This window comes from Nannospalax galili, unplaced genomic scaffold (assembly GCF_000622305.1).
Source record: "Nannospalax galili isolate Female #2095 unplaced genomic scaffold, S.galili_v1.0 scaffold405, whole genome shotgun sequence".
Taxonomy (NCBI): Eukaryota; Metazoa; Chordata; class Mammalia; order Rodentia; family Spalacidae; genus Nannospalax; species Nannospalax galili.
The window spans coordinates 48,226-74,326 of NW_008354532.1; the positions used below are offsets into that span (position 1 = coordinate 48,226).

The following is a 26,101-nucleotide window of genomic DNA, read 5'->3' on the forward strand; positions in this document are numbered from 1 at the left end:
CATAGATGGAACTGGTAAAAGAAAGGAGCCAGGGGCTCCTCCCAAGCCTATGTGACCCCTGAGGAACAGATCCTTAAGAGTAAAAATAAATTGGTTTATCTGGACCAATTGTAGGCTCTTAAACACCAAAAAGGAAAGTGCAACCAAAGATTAATGGGGCCAGCATAATTTTTTGAGTCCATATGTATAGCTAAAGGCTACATAACAAGAAATAATGCCAGACAGGAGATACCTTCCTTTTGGTTATTGGCCAGGGTGGTCCAAATGACTCCCAGGCAGTAACCCAGCACAGAACTGGGAAAATGAACAGAAGACCCCAATCTTATCTAAAGAAATGCTGGCAATTGATTGCTGCTAGATGAAGAAGAGCTGATCTTCCTAAAACAAGGGACTCTAGATAGGCCAATTAGACTCAGTGGATGGACAAGTACTGGGAAATGGCTGAGGGCACTGACAACACAGTGGACAGTAACAGGGATGACAGAATATATGGACTCCAGTTGGGGGAGGGGGCTATGGGTGGGTGCCATTGGGATGCAGGTATAAAGATGAGTAAGATTGTTTGGGATGTTCTATTTGAAATATTTTTTTGGTCTTTTTGAGACAGGGTCTCCCTGTAGTCCCAGCTGTCCTGGAACTCACTATGTGGACCAGGCTGGACTTGAACTCACAGAGATCTGCCTGCCTCTGCTTCCCAAGTGCTGGGACTATAGGCATGTGCCACCATGCCTGGCGAAATACATTTTTTAAAAAATCGATTAAAAAATATAGAAAAAAAAGAATTCTTGCACTGACATAAGTGCTACAAATATCACATTACCCTCTTTTAGTTATTTCAAAGTTATCTCTTGGAGTATTTTGAGGGTCCAATTCTGCAATGCCACATTACATTACAGCAATGTCTGAATCTTCAACAGACAGTCTGACCCTTAGCATCCATTTCAACCAAGAGTGGGGGCCCAAACTGTTCTAAGAGTTTGTTGCTTCAGATTTCTCCTGGAACTGTGCTCCTGAACAAAAAGCTTGCTCTCTCCTTATTGAAACTGTGTGTCCAGCATAATGGAAAGGGAAAGCAGACCCGTCTCTCATCAGAGAAGGATTTTTCCCTTTATGACCCCTACTGACCTAGAACAGCACAGACAAGCACAAACAGATATTATCAATCTTCCTTGTTTCCAATGAATATCTGCTGCTTGCAACAGTTTTGATATTCATAACACACACATTGTACACACACCCTATATCCTTCTGAGTCAAGGGCAAGGAAGGGCCATAAGGGATTAAAGCTATATGTTTAAGTTACAAGAGGAGTCCAAGGCCAAGTAAGCTGGTTTTACATTATAAGCAAGTTGATGCAATGTTCAAAGATCTCAAAACAGAAGATTAACTTTTGGGTTATGAGGTTAGGGAAAAGTCATTTTTCTAGAAGTTATTTCCACATGAGTGGAGGCTGAACTGACCCAAGTGTCCATTAGTATTATAGTATTCATTTTTTATTATGTAGCATACTCCAGTGACTGTCAGCTGGTTCTCAAGGCTTTCTTGCAACAGGTAACAACTCCAAGTTGGATTATAAAGGCTCTTCCTGCCATCCTGCTTATCCTCTCTTGATAGCTCCTGCAAAGACTCATGTGGCAAGAAGCTGAGGATGGCCTGGCATCAACTGCAGGGAAGCAGATTCTCAGTTGAGTTGTGAAGTGACTGAAATCTCACCTGCTGTATAGAGAGCAGCTTAAGAAAGACCCTAAACCAGGGGACCCAACTAAATGGAAAAAGGAATTTAGAACAAAAATAGTGCAGGCATAAAGGAAGCAAGCCTCTCTCAGATTTATAGGGACTTAGTGTTTAATTAGCAATTGGATGAATGGGTTGCCATTTCTCCAGCCAAGCCAAGATTCCTCTGGGTACATGTGTTTGATTTTATAGATTATGGAACAGCAAATTATGATACAGACTTGAGTCCAAGTTAATTCAGTACCTTTCTAGTGACTAGAATATAGAATTAAGAGTTCATTTTAGTTTAGTATCTTTGTTCTGTAAACTACAATATTCTAATATATTTACTGAATTTTCAATCAGAGGATATAAAAAAACTAAATTTAAACCTTCTCAATATATGTTATGATCTTCACAAAAATTAAGCTTAAAACTGTCTACATTATGAAGTCACAAAATTACATACAGCATGTTCTTCCATATTCCCAACTCTAACTTTTCCTTGTTTTGGTGTGTGATATCTTCAAGCTTGTGATGTTTGCTTTCACCTTTTATCTAATCATTCTCCATTCTTAAATATTATTTTCTTCAAACATCTATCTACATCACCTTTCTATTAATCTCTACACATCACCATGGCACCATTGTGCCATATTACCATATATCACAGCACCATGTCACCAAACATACCACATGTACAACATGACACCATATCACCATGGCATCAGACACATGATAACTACGTCTTTATGGTACCATATCGCCATAAACCATCATATCACCATGATACCATACCATACCATGGAGTGGTGAAAATCAGGACACAGGGCATGCAGAGGATGTAAAGCCAATGCATGCTTTATTCTAAGATGCAACCTTATTTATAGTAAAACAAGAGGAAGATAAAATGTTCTTCTCAAGCCAAATTATCTCATCCTAATATTTATAATACCTTCATAATATTTACAGTACTTTTAACAGCATTCTGTTCTTTACTTATAACTTTATTACCTATGCAGACTTTATACAAGCTTACTTATGTACGTTTAACAGGGTTCAAGGAACAGTCAGTCTCATGACAAGAATAACTTCAGGCCAAGAACACTCAAGTCCCCAGGGAGGAAGCGTTCTTCCTCTTTACGCTCAGTGTGCCAAGAATAACTGAGGCTTTTTGTTCCAGCTCTGAGTTGACTTCAAGTCAGAGACCAGACCTTCACACGTGGCACTATACACTATATAGCACTGTACAACATGACACCATATCACCATGGCATCATACACATGATAACTATGTCTTTATGGTACCATATCACCATATACCACAGCACCATATCACTGTGAACCATGGCACCATACACCATGATATCATATCACTGTGATACCATACACCACAGTACATATTACAAAGGTACCATATATCATGGTACCATATCACCACAATACCTTATCCATGGCACCATATCACCATAACACCATGGGATCATGGGAATATACACCATGGCATCACATCTCCATGGCACTATGCTCCATGGCACCCTATTGCTATGACACCATATCACCATGGCACAGTATCTCCATGGCACCCTACTGCTATAGCACCATACCACTATGGCACTATTACACAGAGGAACCACACATTATGACCTTTTGTCTAGGTCTCTGTGTGCCTTATCCATGGCACCATATCACCATAACACCATGGGATCATGGGAATATACACCATGGCATCACATCTCCATGGCACTATGCTCCATGGCACCCTATGGCTATGACACCATATCACCATGGCACAGTATCTCCACGGCACCCTACTGCTATAGCACCATACTGCTATGGCACTATTACACAGAGGAACCACACATTATGACCTTTTGTCTAGGTCTCTGTGTGTAGCAGATCCATTCTATGGCCTGTGCATCCCCAGCCCACACCCTATGGAAGCAGGTTTGCTTCTATCTGCATGCTTAGGAAACATCCACTTTAAATGAGTGGATCTTGTTCCACTGATGACATTTGATTGACCCAAACTTGGCAAATGAAAATCTTTTTCTAGAACTGACAAAAAGAAATCTGTAGTCATGGAAAATGTTGGCTCAGGATTGTTGGTATTCCTACTTCCCTCCCATGCATGCCAAAAAAAGGAGAGAACGCCTTTTTCAAAGATGGGGCGGGGAGAACCCACAGGAGAGATACGAGACAGTAGCCAGAGGCAGAAGTCCAAGTGACTGTTTTCCTCCGTAGTCTCCTGCATCCTAATCCTTTGCTTCTTTGCAATGTTTTTTTTTAATTCCCTCCAGTCATTTAAATAGTCCCAACTAATACACTATGTGAATTTCCTAACTGCGCTGCTTGCTTTCTGTTACTCAAACTGCATGCCTCTGTTGGGGAATTACAATTTCATCTCTACATTCTTGGGGCTTTTCAGCTGGGCTTGAGAATCAAATGGACATAAAGTAGATTAATGTGAGAAAGCATAGAAACTTACTGATACAAGTTTCACTGGGCACAGGGACCTTCACTGGGGAGTAGATACCCAGAGACTCAGATCTGGACAAATACATTGAATTGGACAAAAAGCAGAACATTGTGGAAACATAAGAAGACAAAGGTGTTTGGGGAGGGTAATTAGCTGGGTGGAGAGTGACAATAAAATTAGGTAAATGTAAGGAGAGCTGCTTGTTGCTACTTCCCTCTGCCTCTACTTCCCATCCTTGATGATAAGAATCGTGTTTTCCTTTTGGTATAGAAAGGGCATCTTTCACACAGGAATTTTTGTATTCTGCTCTCAAGAAACAGAGGCTAGAGGAGAGTCACTTCAATCCCTAAACAGTCAATATAGAATCCGTGCTGGTGTATTTTGGAATAGTGTGTTATAAATCCTTACCTACTAACAGGTAAATTGGAATCAGTAGATGGAAAGACTTAGTTTTTAGATTAAGGAATTCAGACTTTTTCAATAATCAAATAAACAGTTGTAAAGGAGAGGTGACATGAGAAGGTAGGTTTTAAAAAGTCAAGTTAGCTCAGTATAATAATAGTTTATAAAGTTACTAGAGATAGATAAAAGAATAGAGCCATCTGGTGCAAGAATCGCCTGCATTGCAGTCTGTCCAACACCGAGCCATCCATCCACCTGTGCTCTGGATCCCATTTCCCTCCGGCAGCTCAGGAGCCACAACAGCAAGCAACATTGCCATCTTCTGGAGTTTGGAGAAACTACACAAATGGATTTCTTTCATTCAGCTGTTTCTCAGTTCTATGCCAGCTAGGGCTGAGAAGTGAGACCTTGTCTCAAAACAAATAAAAAGCAAAACAAAACAACAACAACATTTTACTTAATGTCAGGATTTTAAGGCATAATAAAGAATATTATATATATTATATACCTTCAGGATTTGAAGGTATAATCAAGAATATATATATATATATATATATATACACACATGGGCTGGAGAGATGGCTTCACTGTTAAGAGCACTGGCTGCTCTTGAAGAGGATCTAGGTTCAGTTCCCAGCACTCACATGGGAGTAACGACCATCTTTAATTCCAATTCCTAGGATGCCAACACCCTCTTCTGACTTCTTCAGGCACTGCATAACACGAGTGCACTCAAACGTATGCAGATAATAAATTCATACACACAAAAATTTTTTTAAGAAATATAAAGTTGTATATAGTGGCACACATATGTAATCCCAGAACTCAGGAGTCTGAGGCAGAAAGATCAAGAGTTGGTAGCCAGCCTCAGCGACAGAGTGAGCTTGAAGCTAGTCAGGAGGGAGAGAGAAAGAGCATTTACCCCCTTTTTAAAAAAGTCGTAATGGTATTACTAAATTACAACTCTTGTAATTGAAGTCTGGAAAGGCTGCAATTTAGGAATTGCAGTTCTCTTTGACTAAATTACATTTTTACTCTCAGTTGGTGCCACCAAATTACCAGCAAGTCAAGAGGTCTAGCTTAGTTAAGTATGTTTTGCAATAGAGCAGGCTTCAGGTTTACGTAATTCTGATTCCCCAGTCAGACTGGGTAGAAAAATAAATATAAAGGCATTTTGCCAGACTTTTGATAATTCAGAACAGGTAATCTAAGGTTGGTAAACAGCAAAATAGACATTAATATAACACAGTTCATTGCTTGTTTGTTAACACTAATAGGGAAAAAGGAAGAAAAGTGCACAAGTAATTTATAACGTGAAAACTATGAAACGCCAAAAAAGTATGCAAGTTGAAAATTACCCTAACTGCAACTGTGGAAATGCTCATGCTTACAGAGCACAGCCAAGAGGTCAAACTGTGCGTCTGCAGATGGAGCTCTTCCTGCTAAAACACATCAGGTGAACTCTTGGACCACCGTGAGTGTTGCTACTTCCTCTGTGGTATCCTTATTACATTCTTAATATTAGAAATGTTAGGAAGGCACATTCTACTCCCTGCTGCTAACAGCACCTCTAAAGTAACATATACATTTTCTAGAGAACAGTGAAGATGGTTCTTCAATTTTGCCCTCAAGACGATTGTCAACCCAAATGGAATCCATTTCTCAGGGGAACGAGGGAGTCTTGTCCCTGGCCTCCCTTTTCTGTCATCTTCTGTCTCCGCCTCTCTCTTTTTATTCTTTCTTTTCTGGTCGTTTCTCACCCTTCCAGGTCATTTTATTCCATCAAGCTTTCTCCTTGGTGAGGCTGGGGTAGAGAAGAATGAAACTCTGGTCCTTATCTCCCCAAGCCCTTCATGGGAAGGAGGAAGGACAATAGTCCTCTGAGGTCTGTCCTCCAGAGTGACTCATCAAAGGACATAGACTCCCCTGTCCTGGCACTGTTGCCTTTTTAAAGCATACCAGAATAGAAACCTATGTAAATTCCCTACTTATTACCCTGTTTACTAGTGTGGGGCAGGATGGGGCTAGGAAAAAGCCCACCCCAAGAAGGAGATGAGGGTACAACAACAAAATTCTAGTAAGACTTTGTCACCCTCCCCTTCGCTGGTCAGGCCTTCTTCCCCATGGGGACCATCCAGCCATCCCTAGAGCTGAAGTTTATAAAGGCCAGACTGTGGTACACAAAAGGGTGGCAGCGTTCCCTTCCATGTCAGCGACACAGTAAGACCTCTGAGCAAATGCTACATTTATATTCAGTTGCTTGAAATAATAGTTATGATTTGTGCCAAAAAGGGAAAACCGTGTTTCCTGACCATGGGCCCTGAGTCTGAAGACACTCCTCTGGCTGTAATTTCTTCCATCTGCTGGGTCATGGTGCAAAGGCAGAGGGAAACTATTCACCCACTTGAGTCCTGATTTATCTTAACAACGAGGCCAATGCTGATAGAAAAGCAGCAAGGATAAAACTGGTAAGTTTAAAGGCTACCATTTCACCGATTTTAACTGAATCTTTTGTGTACTTTTTCTATGCCACATTGATGTAAATCTTGGATAGGTGGTTTCTGAAAAACAAAACGTTCTTACATTTTTTTTCCTGATGACTGTTGTATCTTAACTGTTAATATCTGGGAACCGATGAGATGTACGTGCCAGATAGCAGGTGCCAGAGAGCTGCACCTGTTAACGTGATGGAGGAAGCAGGCAAACCCGTGAAACTGAGGGGGGACATCCAAGCCATGGAATGAGGTGGGATTATAGTTTGTAAAATGTTTCAATCCCAGCATGCCTTTAATCCCAGCACTTGGGAGGCAGAGGCAGGTGGATCTTTGTGAGTTTGAGGCAAGCCTGGTCTACATAGCAAGTTCTAGGACAGCTGGGGCTACAGAGAGACCCTGTCTCAAAAAAAGACAAAAACAATGTTTCCATATTCACCGTTGCTTCATAATACAAGGTTTCTGTGGTGGCTGCATTTTAAAATTGTATGGGACTTTAAAACTCTATCAAAGCCAAAACTAATCTCAGACTTAATCAAATCAGAACTTTAGGAATGGAGCCAGGGCGATGACATTTATTTTTTTTACAAAGACTCTCAGGTGAGCTGCATCCAGGCCTGGGAACCACTACTATTAGACTGAGTGGGTTAGAAGCATGTTTACATTCTCGTCTCACATATACTATAATCACTCATCATAGAAAGATCTGAAAGCTGTGCATGAATCACCAGAATCCCACTTCAAAATCCTGATCAATAATTTTAGTCCTTGAAGTGGCAATTTAGCAAGTGTTCCCTGTCAGATTCATGAAATGGTGTAGCTTCCTACACACTAGATGAAAGCTATTAAGCATTCTGTTCTTGTGTTCATCCGCACCACCTTTCATTTATCTTCTTTCCCAATATGAATAAAAACTGATTACTAATTGTTTTAGTTACTGTTAAGTTACTGTGACACACTGCCTGACAGAAACAATCAAAGGAAGGAAGGATTTATTTGGGTTGGGCATAGAGTTTCAAAAAGTCCAGTCTATCATGGTAGACAGGGCATGGCAAAGTGACTCACATGGCAGAGAGGAAGCAGAAAAAGAATCATATGGACAGTGCCCAGGCAAGATCTAACTCCTAAACCACACACCTCCAGAGGCCTGCTTCCTCACAGGCCCTACTCCTACCTTTCACTGTCTCCCAATAATGTCATATTATGAATCCATGAAGTAACTAATCCATTGCTTGGGTCAGAACCCTTTTGGTCTGTCTCTGAAAACAACACACACACACACATACCTAGAGGTGCACTTCACTTATCAAGATGTCCCTTCACCCTATCAAGTTGACACACACAATCAACTATCAGTCCAATTACAGTTTGCTTGCCAAGTGGACCATATACCACATACTTTAGTGAGGGATTTCATGAAGAAACCTCTATGCTATGCTTTTAAAGCTAAAAACCAAGTCCAGACAGCTTTCCTGGGAATATTTCTATATCACTTCTAATTGCACTTCCCTCCTGCCTCTCTGCCTTAGAGAATTTCTATCATGAACATAGGCAAAACTCTTCTTATTGCTCTTCCTTTAAAAAGTCCTGTGGGTTAGCTAAATTAAGGAGTCATAGGATGTAGGACCAAGCTGACAATATACTGGTTTATGAGGCTGAGTTTATTAGATTTCTTGGTTGCAAAAACAAAGACTAGCTTAGGTTGCTGAAGATGGGTGGGTGTATAGTGAAGTCATAAGTAGAACATGATAGGAATCTGAGAAAGTCTGCTGGGCCACAGAAGGTTTGCGGTCAAGTGTACAATAGGAAAAAATGCCATTTCCCCCCCTCAGCATCAGGAGCCCAACAGTTTTAGTTTATGCTTCACATTAATAGTGTGAACCCCTCTCTATTTCTGCCTTTCTGTATGTTTCTTTCTGGATTTTCCCTGACTATTTTCTAATCTTTCTCCTTGAATATTCAGGTCTCCAGAAAGGAAAAGCCAAATTAGGCTTCACACCCCATCATTCATGTTCAGTGAAAACCTTTGTGTCTGAACTTCTTAGAGGCTGCTAGCCGGATTGTAGACTGGCTCCCCTGGCTCAGATACTCATCCCAGCCAATCACCAATGATGAGAGGTATCTGAGTAGTAAGAATCAGTCATCTATCCCTCAGGTTCCCAAAGAGGCCTAAAAATGGAGCAGTTCTTGTCAGAGCTGTGTGTTTGCAGGAACTTAGGAGATAATGTAACCCAATAACACAAAAAGCCATGGAACACAGAAGACGTGTACAGATGGGCTACAGGAGATTAACTCCAGATCTCACTCCAGACCTGCAGAATTAAAGGCTCAAAGGGAATGACTAGAGAATGTGCATGTGTGTTTACACATATGTGTACCTATGTACATATGTTCAAGTGAACACAGCTTTAACCTTATGAGGGAATGATAAGGTGGATCGGGCTGAAAGTTAGTCTTGATTCTCTTTGCAGCTTTGTCAGGATGTCATATACACTTGAGTAGAAGTACGAGGGTAAGCACATCAGTAAGACAGAACTCTTGAGGTGAAATAGTTTTCCTCAGAGAAATAAAAACTGTAAGGACTTTGTTTCCTTGACCTTCCAGAATATATTTTCAGATGAGTCTGAGTGGTCAGTAAGATCTAATATTCAGACAGCATAGATTTCTGGTATGGTCTCAAAAATTTAAGGGCTTACTTCAATTTTTCCTCCTTTGTAACACAGGTATATTTAGTAAACCATCATAAGCAACATAAAATTTTATAACACTGTTGCCTTAATTACAAAGAAAATTTTAATTAAGTACTTTAAATAAGTAAATCTAGTTAGTTTGTTTCTTTGTAAGTTCCTTCCTTTGTTTTAAGACAGGGTCTCCCTGTAGCCCCAGCTGGCCTGGAACTTGACCAGATTGGCCTGGGTCTCACAGAGATCTACCTGTATCTGCCTCCAAAGTGCTGGGATTAAAGGCATGCATCACCACACCAGCAACAAAATCTTTTTATCTTAATAAAAGAAAACTAATAAATTATTTGGTAATGTTTTACAGAGAGAGTTGTTTACCATAAATAAACCCCAATAACCAACACCACTATAGTAAATAAGCACATATTTCTTCTTGGTATTATTATCTTTATTACAAAACAAATATTTTATCTTGAGGTAATACTTCAATGACATTTGACCAAAAAAAAAAAACCACAGTTGAATCCTATATACAGAAATTTTGCTATGTGTAACACATGTAAAGGACATGGAGGACAATTTTTCTAGCATTACACATACATGACTTGAAAAAATAAAGCTATAGGTTCTTGTTAAAATGACTTTTTCTCCCATCCCCCCACCAAATCATCCATACCTCCATTAATGGGACAACACTCACATGAGTCCCACAAAAGCACCGAATAGGATAAATTAGTTGGGAAAAAAAAATTTTATTTATACAAAATCCCTCATCATGCCATAGTTTGAAAATGCTTTTACAAACTAAATCTTTAATTGTATATGATTTAATACTGTCTTTCCTGAAAATAATGGAATACTCTTCTTTTCAATGGAGAAATTCTATGTAAACCCCCCCCCAACTCCAGTGACTTTTGCACTGTGAAACCCTCTAATTCGCCAAAGTAATGTTGGTCACCTCCTTCTGTACTCCATTTTTTTTGGTATGTGCCTCTGCTATGGCACTTACCACATGGGTTGCTATAATTTGTTACCTTCATTTTACCCTTCTTTAACTCTAGTTTTTCATCTTACTCTCTCTAAGCTCCTCAGGAGCAAGAAAGGAGTCAGAAGCTTCCTTACAATCTCAGCATCTAGTACAGTGCCTGGTACTAATAGACTCTCAATAACTGTCAGGTTGGTGAGTTAGAACTTACTTTATCTGTGAAGCTACTGTGCATGTGTCTCCTTTGTTCCACTCTCACTAAGTGTGTTCTAACTCACGCCACATTGCTTAAATTTCTAGAGAATGGGTGATGCCCTAGAAACCAGTGTGATGCCCAACAATTCCTTGCAGAAAGAAATGGCCCTAGTTTTCTTTCTGATAAAAGCATCAATAAATTATGGTTGTAATGATTTCCCTACTCCTAAGCCCCAAAAGCCCTTTCTGTGAGAGCTACCTCTCAGGAAAGCCAGCGCTAGTAGCCGTCCTGGCAGTCGTTGTCATCCTGGTCCCCAATGGGTTTGTTGTGATAAGTGTCCACTGTTAGTTTTCTGCTGTCCACCTCCATGTTTTGGGGCTGGCCATCTTCCTCACTGCTGGATGTGCTCTCCGCAGAGTTGCTGTCTTCTTTGGATCTGCTGCTGTCCTGAGAGTCACTGTCAGCCCCTTCCTCAGAGCGGCTGTCCTGCTCAGACCGGCTTTCCTCACTCCTACTCTCTGCTGAGGTGCTCTGAGACTGGAGGCTTTCCTGGCTGGAGCTGTCCCCATCCTCTGCTGACTCCCGGCTTTCCTCCGAGGATCTGAGGCTCTCGTTGGACTGGCTGTCTGCCTGCTCCTCTCTGGATTCGCTTTCCGAACTAGAGAATGTGTTCAGGCTGTCTTCCTCGCTGGACTCGCTGTCTTCCTGGTCTCCCGTCTGGCTAGTGTTATCTGGGTTGTCACCCCTCGACTCGCTGGCCACATCTTCCTGAGACTCACTGTTGCTCTCCTGGGATGGACGGTCAGCTTCTTCACTGGACTCACTGCTGAGGTCTTGTCCATCTGGACCATCTTCCTGGGACTGAGTCTCAGCTGTGTCCTCCTGAGACTCGCTCCTGCTTTCCTCCTTGGATTGGCTGAGGCCAGCTTCCTCAGAGTTGGTGTTCTCTGTGAAGTCGCTCTGGACTTCCCTAGTGTTGCTGTCAGCAAGCTCATCTCTGTCATCTTCCTCAGAAATGTGGGCCTTTCTGAAGAACTTGCTGCTGGGATACTCCATGGACGGGCTGTCATCTGAATCCTGGGTGCTTGTCTGCTTGCTATCCCCTTTAGAGTCTTTTGACCTAACACCAGCACTGCTCACTCTGGAGTGGCCTCCATCACTCCTGGTGCTGTCTGGATCATCGCTCAGCATTCCTTCATCATCAAACTCAGAGCCATCCCCGTGGCTACTCTCCCCCTCACTGCCACCTCCTACCCAAGGCTCCTCACTCTCACTGTCCTGAGTAGAGTCACCTGCCTCAGGCCTGCTGTCTGTCTCATCCTTACTGTCGAGGTCCCTGCTGTCACTGGGGGTATCTTGGACACTGTCCTCCTGTGAGATGTTGTCTTCACTGGATTGTGTGGTGTCTGCAGAGTCCTCGTCACTGTCAAGTCTGGAGTTTCCTCCCGCTTGTCCCTCTGCAGGCCCTGGACTGTTGTTTTCATCACCAAAGGTGTCATCTCCGCTTTCATCTTCATCATCTTCCTTACCATCGTCTATTCCTGCACTCCTAGCGATACCACCAGCTGCTCTATAAACATACTGATCACCATCAGAGCCCAGGTCCTCTTCTGACTCGGTGCTGTTGCTGGGGCCACCATTTGCCTATAATTAAGATAAACGACCATGGTCAGCATTCCAGAAGGGAATACAGAGGAAGGTATCTCTGACCATGTGGACTTTTGGCCTTTTATTCCTATGTCCTACAACTTGACAGAATTTAACAGGAGAAAGGACAGGATAAAATTCAAGTGGAATACTTTTACAGAGCGTCTTGCTCTGTACCCCAGGCTGACTTTGAACTTGTGGGACTCCTACCTTGGACATTTGCAGACTGAAAATGCAAGCATGAACCACTATGTCTAGCTACCTTCCATTCTGAATGACACACTTCCCTCAGTGCTGCAACCCCACCATACTTTGTTAAGCATACATCACACCCTTCTCAAGAGACAGTGGCTACCCTCTCTTGAGTACTTAGAGAACAGTGAGTCAATAAATTATAATGTCTCAGCTGGGCATGGTGGTGCACACCTTTAATTCCAACACTTAGGAGGCAGAGGCAGATGAATCTCTGAGTTCAAGGCCAGTCTGGTCTACATAGTGAGTTTCAGGCCAGCTGGGGTTACAGGGAGACCCTGTCTCAAAAAAGACAAAAAAAAAAAAAAAAAGTCTCCACCAAAGAGCATTTTACCCAATTCTATGTTTTTGAATTTCTATAATGTTCTAATAGATCATTAGTAAAAGATACTTTCATTTAAAAGATACTTTTTAGCAGAGCATGGTGGCACACATCTTTAATCTCAGCACTTGGGAGGCAGAAACAGGCAGACCTTTGTAAGTTCAAGGCCAGCCTGGTCTACATAGTAAGTTCTAGGCTAGCCAGAGCTACATAGTGAAACCTTGTCTCAAAAAAGGTGGGGGGGATTATGATTTAATAAAAGATGTTATCTAAGTCTGCCTTTCTTCAGTACCACCGATGGAAACTGTTTTAAATAGACAATCATCCCTGAGGCAGCTGCTTGTCATCAAAGTTATTACTTATCTGACATTGCCAGTGACATTTGTGTGTGTATGGGGAGGGAGGCGTTGGGGGCTGTAGACTTTTTTTCTTGTCCTTTTTTCCTAACTGAGAGGGACGTTTAGGGCCACAATGTCTCCGGTGATAAAAATGGAATGAACCTAATGTCCGCATTTGAATTTTCTTCACTCATTTTCCCTTTTTTATGTCATGGGATTATTTATCCTGTGTAACCAATGGTTAGAAATTATTATATTTAGAACTGTTGCCAGGTAATTTAATCTACCTCATTTCCTTCAATTCCTAAGTAGTTAGAAAAGCTAAGAAAGCCTGTTTAATTACCTGTTCCTCTGAGCTAACTTTACTTTCTTCTGATGATTCATTGTTCTCCTGAAAGAAAAAAAAAAGTGTTTACTTTCCTTTTAGTAATTCCTGAGGAAAGAGAAAAATATGCTACACATCAATTGCTCGGCATTTATTTTTACTACTTTCAAAATTTTAAAAGGCGTTAAAGGGTGCATTGAAATTATATCATGAGATGTTTATGACAGAAATAAGTGAAATACTTACCACGGGAGGTGGTGGTGACAGAGCCAAGTCGCCCTGTGAAAAAGGAAGAAAAACAAGTTATTTCCTCAGTGGATTATGTCACTGCAAATATTTAGAATAATTTGGGGTGATTTTTAAATTTTTTAGCATCTATTTTATATTTATGTAATAATGAAATTTTATGATAAAATGGCTAAAAATGAAGGTAAAATGACTAATAACTCCAATAAATGTTTGGCTAGACATAAAAGATTTACGTATGTCTGACACTTCACTTAGGAAATTATACATTCTCTCAGAACTGGAGAGAAGGTTCAGTGATTAAGAGCCATTAAGAGGACCGGTTTCAATTCCCAGCACCCACATGGTAGCTAATAATCATCTGTATGTAACTCCAGCTCCAGGGGATCCAATGCCCTCTTCTGACCTCCTCAGGCACTGCACAACACAGATGCACTTACACACATGCAGGCAGTAGACTCATACACATAAAAATAATAAAAAAGTAAAGTTATATATTTTCTGAAGTGGGCTTGTTCCTGCAACCTAAAGGAAATGTAATATAAGATAACATCAAAACTCAAAATCCAGATTTAAGTCACAGTTAACTCATTATTTTGGGGTTTTGCTCTTAAAAACAACCACCCTCATGTTAGCATTGGAAGTCATAGGTCCAGGAAACCCTAGAGGCCCAGGTAAACTAGAGTGGTTGGTCATTTTATGTGAAGGTGACAATTCTTTTTTAATTTTAATTTTTTATTTTTGAGAATGTCATACATGTATATTATCTTTACATTATTTCCATCCCTCCCAGTCCCTCTCCAACTCCACCCATGCCCCCCCATTCCTTCTCATTTCTTGACCTTTTCTTTGAGTGTTAGTGCTACTGTAGGTAACAGTAATAATACATTTATAACATATAATATAAAAACACATTTACAGATGTACATATATAATACACTGAGTCCATTTAGTTTCTTATTCACACATTAAGAAAATTAACACTGACTGTACTGCCATACAGGGTGGCTTTAATGACACTGGATTCAGCTAATGCTTTTGGAACATCTTTGACACTGTTCAATGTAACATAAACCAAAGAAATAATCCATTTTACAAATGTCCACCTTATAAAATTCAATAGTAGACAAAATTGAGTTGAAAAGGCTATTAAACCTTTATTCTCAAGTCACCAAAGAGCACTGATACTAAGTTTAACTGCTGTAGTCAAACTTGTGACTATTTCACTTTCCTTAGTCTCATAGGAAGCATAAAAATTCCTGAGCACCTTCTGACCTGTCTCCCTGCCCTGCAATCGCCGCTCTGCTCGCCCTGCTCCTGGGGCAGGGCAAAGTCCTGTACAAACACCCGAGGCACTAAACAAAACAGGGAGCAGCCACTTCTGGCCTGTCTTCAGCATTCCTCTCGGCAGGGCTTGATTGGGGGATCTCGGGAGAGGAGCTGTAATCATTTGTCTTACTCTGTGATGCGACAGGCAGGCACGACGGCACACTACTCCAGCCAGCTATCATTTGGAATTGACGGGCAGAAGAGAGTACACCACTGGGATTTTTTTCCACAACAAGGCTAGACTTGAGAGTAAGGAATGTTTATGAGATTCCGCTTAAATGAGAGAGGGTCTGCAGTGGCTGCTTTAAAGTTAACCAGCCAAAGGGCTTCTCTGACTAAAGTCATACAACATCCTGCAATGTCTTTTCTAGCCTGAGGAAAAGGCAGGACCAAACCTCAAGCTTCTGTCTTTGGTGAATATCAAGCGCACTGGGCCCAGGTTATATCATATACAAAAGCCATGAGGAGACAAAGTAGCAAACAAAATGTTCTGACAGTTAACAGTTTATTCTAGCATCAGTCTTGAGCATTTGTAGACCTCAGTCGCCCTGGATTCCTGGAAGGGATATATCACACTAGGTAAAAATGTTGATTCCATAGCCATTCCAGAGCTATGTTCATTTAGCTCTAACGCTCATTTAGCATTTAACCTGGACAGACTAGGTTCATCTCTGTGCCTTAATTTGTCATCTGTAAAGTGGACCTAAAATATGTCTAATTCATTGTGTTGATATGAAAATGAGGAATGGGATACATAAAAACACTCAGAACTAGGCTTGGCAGTGATTCTTGAGACACTGGGAATTAATAACTACTCAGTGATTGAGAGTTCAACACTCAATAAACATTACCATCATTCCAAAGACTCTAGTATCTATTCCTTCTTATTTTCTTACCCACTAACTCCTCTACTCCTTGCCTGCATGACACCTCTTATGTAAAGAAACTTCAAGTCCTTATCTCTCAAGAACAGCATGGATCATTTTTAGTCATCCCCTGTACTCTGTGTATACCCACTATAAGAACAAAGCCAACGAGTTTCCTCAGCAAGTTTTATGAAGTTGGAATTGAACCATTATTTTCTTATATGAACTAAAAATTACAGCTCTTACTACCTTAGCTTAGGTTATTAACATGCTCTTAGATCATTACCAGTTTCAACATTTGCCATTAATCAATCAGGTTATATTAATCATATATTAAAATTAAAATATTTCAAAAAGTCATATTTCTACCCACCTTCCACTCCTCAGAGCTCTCAGATTCAGTATTTTGATACCTGGCAACCTAAAAAGTATAGTATACATGGTAAACCCATAGAGAAATCTGCAGGGCAGCAGTTATCAACACTTTACATGCTGAGGAACACATGCAGTCAAATTTCATCCTGCATTAGGATCATGTGGGGGCCTTGCTAATACTCTGCTTTCTGTGTCCATTTTTAGGGAATCTGGGTTAGAGGGTCTGGTAAAACTCAAGAATGTGTATTTCTAGCAAAGTCCTATTTGATGTGGCTCTGCAACCCTGGGGTGACACTTTGAGGACCATCACCATGGGGCAGAAAATGAGTCATAGGCTCTATAAATGGGCATGGACAGAATAAAATTATTTGATTGGTGTTTTAAAGAACACAGCTTCCTGGGAAAGATCTTACTGGAGTATACACAGCCACCTACCTGGTTCATAGTCATTGAAAATAGTTTAAGGTTGGAGAGATGGCTCTGTGGTTAAGAACACTGATTGCTCTTGCAGAGAACATGGGTTTGATTCCCAGCACCCACATGGTGGCTAACAACAGTCTGTAACTCCAATTCCAGGGGATCCAATGCCCTCTTCTGACTTCCCAGGCATTGCATGACACGGGTGTACTTACACACATGCAGGCAATACACTCATACATATTTTTGCCATCATACTTACTGGGAGAGCACAGGATAATCCCCAAAGGAACATAAGTAGGATACCAGTCTTCATATTTGGATGTGATGCCTCTACCTGTAATGAAAGACACACGTTTCCTTTCATGTTGAAGAAATCAAGGAACTCCAAGTTAAATTTTTTTCTTTCAAAAAACTCATTAATCTGTCTAGCATCTGAAAATGAATAGAGAATATGTTCTGTATTTATATGAAGGAACAGCATTTGACCATCAAGTAGAACAAAGCACTAATACCTGCTATGAAATAGAAGAACCTGGAGAAGGTCTATGTAGGGTGAAAAGAAGCTAGGTGTAAAAGATTGCGGTTGTATAACTCCATTTATATAAACTGTCTAGAATATGCAAATCTTTAGAAACAGAAAGCAGAAGTGGTTTCCAGGGCTTGGGAAGATGAGGGGTTAAGGACTGATGACTATGAGATATGGGATCTCTTTTGAAGGTGATGAAAATGTCTTAAAAGGGATTGGTGATAAACACTGACCAAGTCTGTGAATATACTAAAATCCATTCAACTGTAGCTTCAAATGGGTGCTGTATGCTATGTAGATTACACCTCAATAAAGCTGTTTTAAAAATCAGCAAAATGGGGCTAGAGAGATGACTCAGCGGTTAAGAACACTGGTCGTTCCCAGCACCCACATGGCAGCTAACAACTGTCCATAAGTCCAATCCCAGGGGATCCGATGGCCTCTTCTGACCTCCACAGGCATTGCACAACATGGGTGCACTTACCTACATGCAAGCAATACACACATACACATAAAAAATAAATAAAAATAACAAATTTTTAAAAATCAGGAAAACATCACTCTTAAGAGACAAAACTTTTCAGAGATCTATAAATATTTCTTCTCTAATACATAAAATATAATAAATGAGGAAAAATGTAACGAAAAGAGAATAGGGGACTTTCTAGATACATACTTTTATAATAATTTTGCAGTGTGGTATGGTATTACAGAACAACTTTTTCAGTTTATTCCCCCAAAATACTTATCCGGCTTCTCTCTCTCCCCCTCTCCTCTCTCCCCTCTCCCCTTTCTCCTATTATTTTTATAACCATATAATATTGTCTAGACAAAATAAACTATTTTTGTTGATTTTTATTTTGATCTTCAAGTCATTTACTATGACAGGCTTCATATTACAGTTAGAGAAAGCTCTTAATGCCCAGTGTGATGCTTCAGTCATACATTATACATGATTATGCTAAATTCTCATAGGTGTCATCCACAGCACTGAAGGAGCCGGGGAAGATTAGCGGTTTGAGATAACACTGTGGATCATGCTGAAAGAAACGTGCTAAATCAAGCTGCAATTCTCTAGAAAGCAGCTGCATTTCACACCTTAAGAACTGGTGACTTCAAAAAAAAATTGTTTTCAATCTAAACATAGACCTACTTGATGCTAATGTAAAAAGTTATCAAAATGATTTGAAGGGAAATAATTTTTCCTGAACTAGGAAATCTTCTCTAACATAGTTTGATTAACTTGCATTTACAAAAAAAGAAAAAGAAAAATCTGAAAATTTCTTTCAAACTTCACACTTGTTGATTTCTTTCTTTATATATTAAATATGCACTATACCAGTGACAGGATATTTAAGTAATAGAGTCTTGACTTCGGTTGTATGTGAGCATTACTTGGAATTTTTTTTTTTTTTTTTTTTTTGGTCTTTTTGAGACAGAGTTTCCCTGTAGCCCCAGCTGTCCTGGAACTTACTTTGTAGACCAGGCTGGACTTGAACTCACAGAGATCCACCTGCCTCTGTCTCCCTAGTGCTGGGACTATAGGCATGTGCCACTACACCCGCTACCTGGAAATTTTTAAAAAGTATTTTCTTTATTATAATTCAACATACTACATGGTTTTCATGTTTCGATATTATATTAATTTCTTCTTAAGTTCTTTGCCTAATATCAATGAAGAAAAATATAAAAGAAGTTCAACTGCACCTAAAAAACATTCAGTTTAACAGATATTATTTCCAGTTACCTCTGACAATCAAAGCATTTTTAAGTTCTTAGATTCATCTTTTTTAAAAGTAAAAAATAAGAATCCCAAATATGATATTCTCAAAATAACTACATGCCAATTGTTTTGGCTTCCCAGATCAAAGGAAAGTTAAGCAACTTTCTATTCTGATCTTATAAGTAAGTTTGAATAGAGTTCTAACCTCATAATACCCTGATCTCTAGCATATATTCCATCCTTTGATTAAATATCAATGACTGTTGAGTTATCTTGTATTTTCTTTAATTATCCAATAATTGAAAAAATGAGAAGTTGCAATATGTTCTTCTAAACTGATGAATGTTGTGGGTTTTCCACCAAGAAGGGTATGGTATCAGTGTTCATGTTTCTTGGGACTGGAATAATGTAACATCTAAGAAAGGTGTGCTGACTTGCTTGGACTTCTACAAATACCATTTAGCATCCAGACCTAAAGCAATAATTTCCCAAATAGAAGACTGGTAAACTAAAATAAGACACCCTAGAGTCACAAGAAAGCTGATGTTGCTTCCCAGAGAATATAGCCCACTGTTAAGCATTAAAGAAAGTCAAATCTTAAAGCCTACATTAGGTTTTCAGTTAGTATTTTTATTATACTATAAACACTTTTGTGAAGCCTATTTCCAAATGAGAACATCAAACTTGCATAAACTTTTTAGCTGTTCTCTAAGAAAGAGTAGAGGCAGATCTACAGCAGCCTGAATAACCACAAGCTCAAACATCAGGAGTCCAGAGCCACAAGCTTTTCTTCAATAATTACTTAATGGGACCCCTGTGTTCCATATGCTGCCATTTTACAAGAGCATCTAACCAGAGGAGCTCAACAACCTTGACTTGAGTCGCATCTGTTTGGACGTCACTGTATTAGTGACCTTTGGCTTTTCTGAATTGTTAGCTCAGAGTTGAGAAGTTCCAGATAGGATTTGGAGAAAGGAATTGTGATCTAGTTTTGGAGTGTACACCAAACTCTATGTTTAACTAAAGAAAATTGTTCTGGAATTTTCCCACAGTTAAGATTCATCTGGAAAGTTTATATCTCCTTTGATGTAAACTGAAATGAAAGAAGGAAACCAAATATAGAAAATCAAAAAATGAAAAATCATAGGCTCTTTTTTAATCCTCAGAAAATAACATGTTCATTTTTTTACTTTGTCTTAGTTATTGCTATCCTTAAAAAGAATACTAACAAACAACACAGTCACTAATTAGTCTTTAAGAAATATTTGTTGAGAACAGCTAATGTTCCAGGCACTGTTCTAGGTGCTGAATATACAATATATGTAATATAAAAATAAATGATTAGCAGCAGCAGCAGTAGTAGTAGTATTGCTATTATCTGGTCTTATAAAAGCCACCCCCATCCCCCAAGACCACCTTATCAGCACTGGCTAGAATTTCTTTCCTCATTACTCTTTGAAAATAAAGTGGAATTTGTACAGAATGTAAACTCTATTGGAATTCAAAGAACTAAACAAACAAGCAAAAAGAAAATTTCCAATATTTCCTGTAATTAAAATTGTCTTTAGGACAGTTACCATCAATCCAACATTATATGCCTTCAACCACAGAGAAGTGTCCCAAATATAGGGTGGGGAGGAACCTAAACACCTGAGGCACGCTGGTCCACATCACCATTTGGGAACAATAAACAGACTAATGTCCTTTAGAAAATTGTATGTTCACATACTTTTTCATTAACAAGGTTAAGGTAGAATAGTCCATGTGAGTCTCAGTTAAACATAAACTTTAGTTAACCAGAAGTCATTGCTTCTGAAGAAGACAACATACTTGAAGGATTTCTACTTCACTTAGGTTCTTCTAGATGTCATATGGACTGCATGGCCTGACCACTCGCTGTTGTAGAGAACAGATACTATGATATTGATGAAGAAGTGGAGTAAATATAGCAAGTAAAACTATGAATGATGGAATTATATATACATATATATCATATATAATGTGTCTTCTACACTAGGAAATGTTTTAAAGACAATTCTACTCAGCACTTATTAAATGCTCTCTTCATTCAAAGCATTACACTAACATGAATATCGAACTAATCAATATAAACACTGTAATTTCATATGCTTGGTTCATTTCAGTGATCTTAGCATCATCTTTCAATTACATACACAATTCATAATGGTATTATTGCTCTCTAAAGGAATAACATACTAAGTGGTTTTTAATTTACAAGACCATATTTTGAAACTCCAGACACTCTAGTTTAGATTCTTTCACAACATCTCCATATCTAGAATGGATGAAAGTTTTATTTTACTAATTAAAATTAAATTTCAAAGTGAGTTTTCTTTAGCTTCCTGTTCAGTAAACTTTCCCTTTCAGAATTAACTACACAGGGATCTAATTAAAGCATTACCAAGAAAAACACTTTGCTCTATTGACTTACTTGTCATTTTAATACCATATTCTACTGTGACATCAACAGAAACAAAAATAAGAATCATTTTTACTCAAAGCTCAGCCCTCCCCATCTTTCTCTGCATAACAGTGCCTCATAACACGTTTGATATTTTCAGACAACAGAGCAAAGCCATTTAAAAAATAAATGAAAATTCCTTACCCACTTAAGTTCACAAAGAATTTTCCCCAAAGTCTCAAAAACCAGGTTGAAGTTCTCACAGAGGAATCTCAAAGTGCCTCTCTCGTGTGGCTGCTCTAAACACTTCTCTGATGGTGCAGAATTTAAACTCTGATGCAGCTCCTCAGACCAATCATCCTAAGGCTGTGGGTGACTGACATCACAGGTGTCACCGGGACCCCACACACCCACACTTCCTCCAGCTGGCAGAGGTAGGTTTTCCCTAAAAAGCTCTTGTGGTTCCCAAATGACTAGACTAGTTTCCATTAAATTGAAGATCTTCCTAAAGCTTTATTTTGATTTCTAAATATATGTCATTCACATCCATTCAGGCTTATGAACATTATAAACAACGACATTGTCTTCCGCCCACTAACAGATCCCAGCAGACCCAAGGATGGGAAAAGGAGGGTCAGAGGTGGGAAGAAAAGTTCCTGTTGATGTACATTTCCGGGTAGTACATGAGAGAAGCTACTAAAATGCTAGGTTTTCTTAACTTATTGGTGTTCAGAATATGGTCTTTTATTCTTTCTCTTCTCCTCTTTAACCATCTCTACCCTCCCTACCCCACTCTATAGACAGGGATCCCAAATTCTTACTAGTCTAAGACAGCACCATTTACAAAATTCTATGTAAATAAAAAAATGTTAAAATACCTCCCTTAAGTAACTTTTATTTTTAATAACAAGAAGAATTTAAATCTGACATTTCATTACCCACCCCCTCTTGCTGAAACTACTTGCAACATTTTAGTAATTCTTGAAATCAGAATTGGATTAGAGGAATACTAGATGGATCACACCCGGAAAAGTAATTTTAAGGAATTCTAAATCATCACCAAAAATGAAATAAAATGAATAAAACGCTGTTTACTATCATTCTTTTTGAGGAGTGTATGCTGGTTGAGGGATCTGCAAGTGGGTTTGAGCCATGCCCAGGAGCATATTCAAATAGCAATAACATACCACTAAACAAACATTTAGATAATAAAATACAAGCCACTGAGCTCTAATTTCCCCCAAGAGTAAGGATGCTTGCTTTGTTAACTTGCATATACAGAGTGCCCTACTACCTGGGACAGCTCTTGGGTCACCATAAGTACTCAGTAAATACTTTTTGAATGAATGAATGAATGAATGAATGAATGAATGAATTGGCTTGAAAGTGAACCTTGCTAATAGCTTGACTAAAGGGCTTGCATGACTCACTCGCTTTTTAAGAAAGTGTTATGATTGCTAAAAATTTTCATTGATGTTCACAACTACCTGGGCCTAGAGAATCAAGTGCCCAACTTTATCTAAGAATCACTGTCACATATGTAGTCTGTTAACTTAGTGTGGAGCAGGAAATGAGGGGGGGAGTCTATTTTCAAATACAGTTGATTAGAAAACCAAAGTTCATAGGAAGAAGCTATAAATTCCATGTGTTCTGTTCTGATTCTGAATTATACTCCCTGGTGGTTTCATGGGTCTTGGCTGAGGTCTATCCTAAAAGAACCTTATAATCTTATGTCAGAGCAGATTCTGGGAAAACTTGGGAGGAGGACATTGTTTTAGACTCTCAAAATCCCCACAATGGGACAGAGAAGGAGTTAGATAACAAAATTAAAAACCACAGACGGTATTCATAACAAAATTAAGTGTTTTGATATCTATTGCTGTATAAAAAGGACTCCAATACTTTGTAGTTTAGAGCAGCTAGTATTGTATCACTTCTATCTGACAGATAGGTCTGAAGGAATCTTGGTGCTTGACTGGGTAGACTTCCAATATGGTTCCTTCACAGGGTTGTTCTCTGGGAGCTTCTCTGTAGCTGTTACTGAGTTCTTCATGATCTCTCCTTATGACTTAGTATTCTCACAACGTGGTGTCTGGGCCTGAAGAGCTAGCTACCAGAATGTCCTTTTCTCCATATTCTCTTGGTTAAATCAGTTAGAGGGTCATCGCAGATTCAGAAGGGGACACAGACCTCATGATATGACAGAAGACACATGCGAAGAACAGGAAGTGCTGGAGCCAGTTTCGGAGATAAGCTATCCCACAAAACCCAGGTTAAGTGAGGACAAAACAACAACTGCCTGAAGACTGCGTTGTCTATGCAGGAGTAAGCAAAGCGCAGTGACGGGATATCTGATGGACATGAGGACAGGAGCTCCTCCACATAGTAATTAGTAGTGGTGTGTATCAATGGCATAACAGTGTCTAAAGGACATGGAATAGACTGGCCTCTAAAGAACCACAAAATTAAGCCACCACAGGCCTGCTTCCCAGGGTAGACTACATGGGGGAAAACATTTTTGAAATTTTTTGAAATTTTTGGACACTTTCATACATATATGCAACACATTATGATCCTATTTCCCCTTAATTTCTCTTGTCCCACTCCCACATCTACTGACCCCCTTCTTCTGGTCCCCTTGTATTTTCATGTCTTTGTGTATGTGTGTGTGTGTGTGTGTGTGTGTGTGTGTGTGTGTGTGTATGTGTGTATGTGCTGATCTTTTGCAGGTAGCCACAGCTGCTGAGTTCATGGGTGCAACCACTGTATCATATCCAGAAGGCATCATTTCATAACACTTCTCCCCATCCTCTGGCTCTTACAATCTTTCCAGCTCCCCTTCCTTGATGTTCCCTGGGCCTCTGAGGTGGTGACGTAGATGTATCATTTAAGGTTGAGCAATCAGCAGTCACTTATACTCAGCATTTTGACCAATTATGGGTCTTTGCATTAAACATCACCCACTGTGAAAAGAAGCTTCTCTGGCCAAGGCTCAGAGTCTAATGGTATATGCATAAATGTTTAGAAGACAGTTTGAGTAAATGTCCATTTATCAAGACATCAGTGTTAACTTCCCTTCTAAGGTCTGTGAGCTCCCAGTACAAAAAATGTCTCCTATAGAGCTGGCCTCAAATCTAATCCTAAAGTGGTTGGATACCCCCTAACAGTCATGCCATCATTGCACCAGGGGGTACATCTTGCTTGACAAGTCAATATTATAGCATGTAGGGTCTACATCTGGACAAGACCAATGATGACTTTTCTCCTCCAGCGGCCTCATAGGATCTTCCAGCACCAAGGATGCTAGCCAGCAGAGAGGAAGCTGTCAGATCAGTTAGAGTTTGATTTTAGAGGATAAACTCCTAAAATTGGAATAAAAGTTGGACATAATATAGACAGCAGAGAAAGCACAGATAAGTGCAGGGATGAGGGATGGAGATCGTAAAGAGAATAACAGAATTTTTAAAAATTTATTAATCCAAGAATTTCATACAATGTATTTTGATCATATTCACATTCCCTCTCCCGTATTCACCTGTACCTTACCACTCCCTACCTCTTCTACCCCCATGTCCCCAATGCCCAACAGTTAGCTCACAGGCCTCCAACCAAGATTCTCTGAGTGCAATGAGGTTGGAAAGGTCTGTAAGATCAGAAAGCTACCCTGAACCATGCTTCCTTCTAAAAGTGTGGAGACGCCAATCACATATAAAATCAAATAAAAAATTCTAAAGATATGGCAAAAAGTTGTCTTCTGAGCATGGGTATAGCTGTTGTACTCATGAATTCACTGAAGCAGTAGTTATCTGCACGAGACCTGCACAAGATTGGATTCATCACTATTCTATCGTGTAGGAGAAGGGCCCTCCTTGAGGGAGTGCTGACAGTTAATGTGTGCTGGGAGAGGCTGTCACTTTCCTGAGTCGTGTAACCAGTGTAACCACTGACGAGTTGCCCTCGCCCCAGTCAATAGCCTCCCACTGCCTCTCATGTAAGTATTCTATGAAACTCAGTGGGTCAGACACAAAAGAAGACATGAAAGCAGGAGGCATTTGTTGGGAAGAAGAGGGTTTCAGTGGGAGAGGGAGGACATGAGAGGGGAGAATTGGAGGTGAAAACAAGTTCATACATCCGTAAAATTCATAGAGAAACATGAAACCGTCAAAGGCTAAAGACTCCATGGAAGCAAAATAATAACCTGATAGACAAGAAAGTGTGTTGAAAAGACCTAGGTAAGAAACAAAGCCATACTCTTCTCTTTTTATTATAAAATAAAATGACACTATAGATTTAAAATCATTAATTAATTATTTATGTGTATGAGTGTATCACCTGCATGTAGTAAGTGCACCCTGAAGAGGT

At 39.7% G+C, this 26,101-nt stretch overlaps 1 protein-coding gene across 3 annotated transcripts; it reads right to left on the reverse strand.

Moving 5' to 3' along the window:
• Positions 1–11,094: 11,094 nt before the first annotated feature.
• On the reverse strand, positions 11,095–17,381 carry Dmp1 (dentin matrix acidic phosphoprotein 1). 3 transcript variants are annotated; one of them, XM_008851734.2, is made up of 5 exons: positions 17,328–17,381; positions 16,647–16,694; positions 14,079–14,111; positions 13,851–13,895; positions 11,095–12,592 (listed from the first exon to the last, which is right to left on the reverse strand). In XM_008851734.2, exons 1-5 carry the CDS (start codon positions 17,379–17,381, stop codon positions 11,225–11,227), a joined length of 1,548 nt encoding a protein of 515 aa, XP_008849956.1. In that variant the 3' UTR covers positions 11,095–11,224. The 3 variants fall into 3 exon arrangements, with proteins under 3 accessions (XP_008849956.1, XP_008849955.1, XP_008849957.1); XM_008851733.2 differs by having other exon boundaries at positions 13,851–13,898; XM_008851735.2 differs by lacking the exon at positions 13,851–13,895.
• Between the last annotated feature and the right edge of the window lie 8,720 nt (positions 17,382–26,101).

Excerpts from the sequence above, each read along its gene's own strand:
- Dmp1 (XM_008851733.2), bottom strand. The coding sequence starts at position 17,381 with ATGAAGACTGGTATCCTACTTATGTTCCTTTGGGGATTATCCTGTGCT. Across the intron at positions 16,695-17,327 it reads GATTATCCTGTGCTCTCCCA|GTTGCCAGGTATCAAAATAC; the intron begins GTAAGTATGATG and ends TATACTTTTTAG. Across the intron at positions 13,899-14,078 it reads TGTCACCACCACCTCCCGTG|GAGAACAATGAATCATCAGA; the intron begins GTAAGTATTTCA and ends TTTTTCTTTCAG.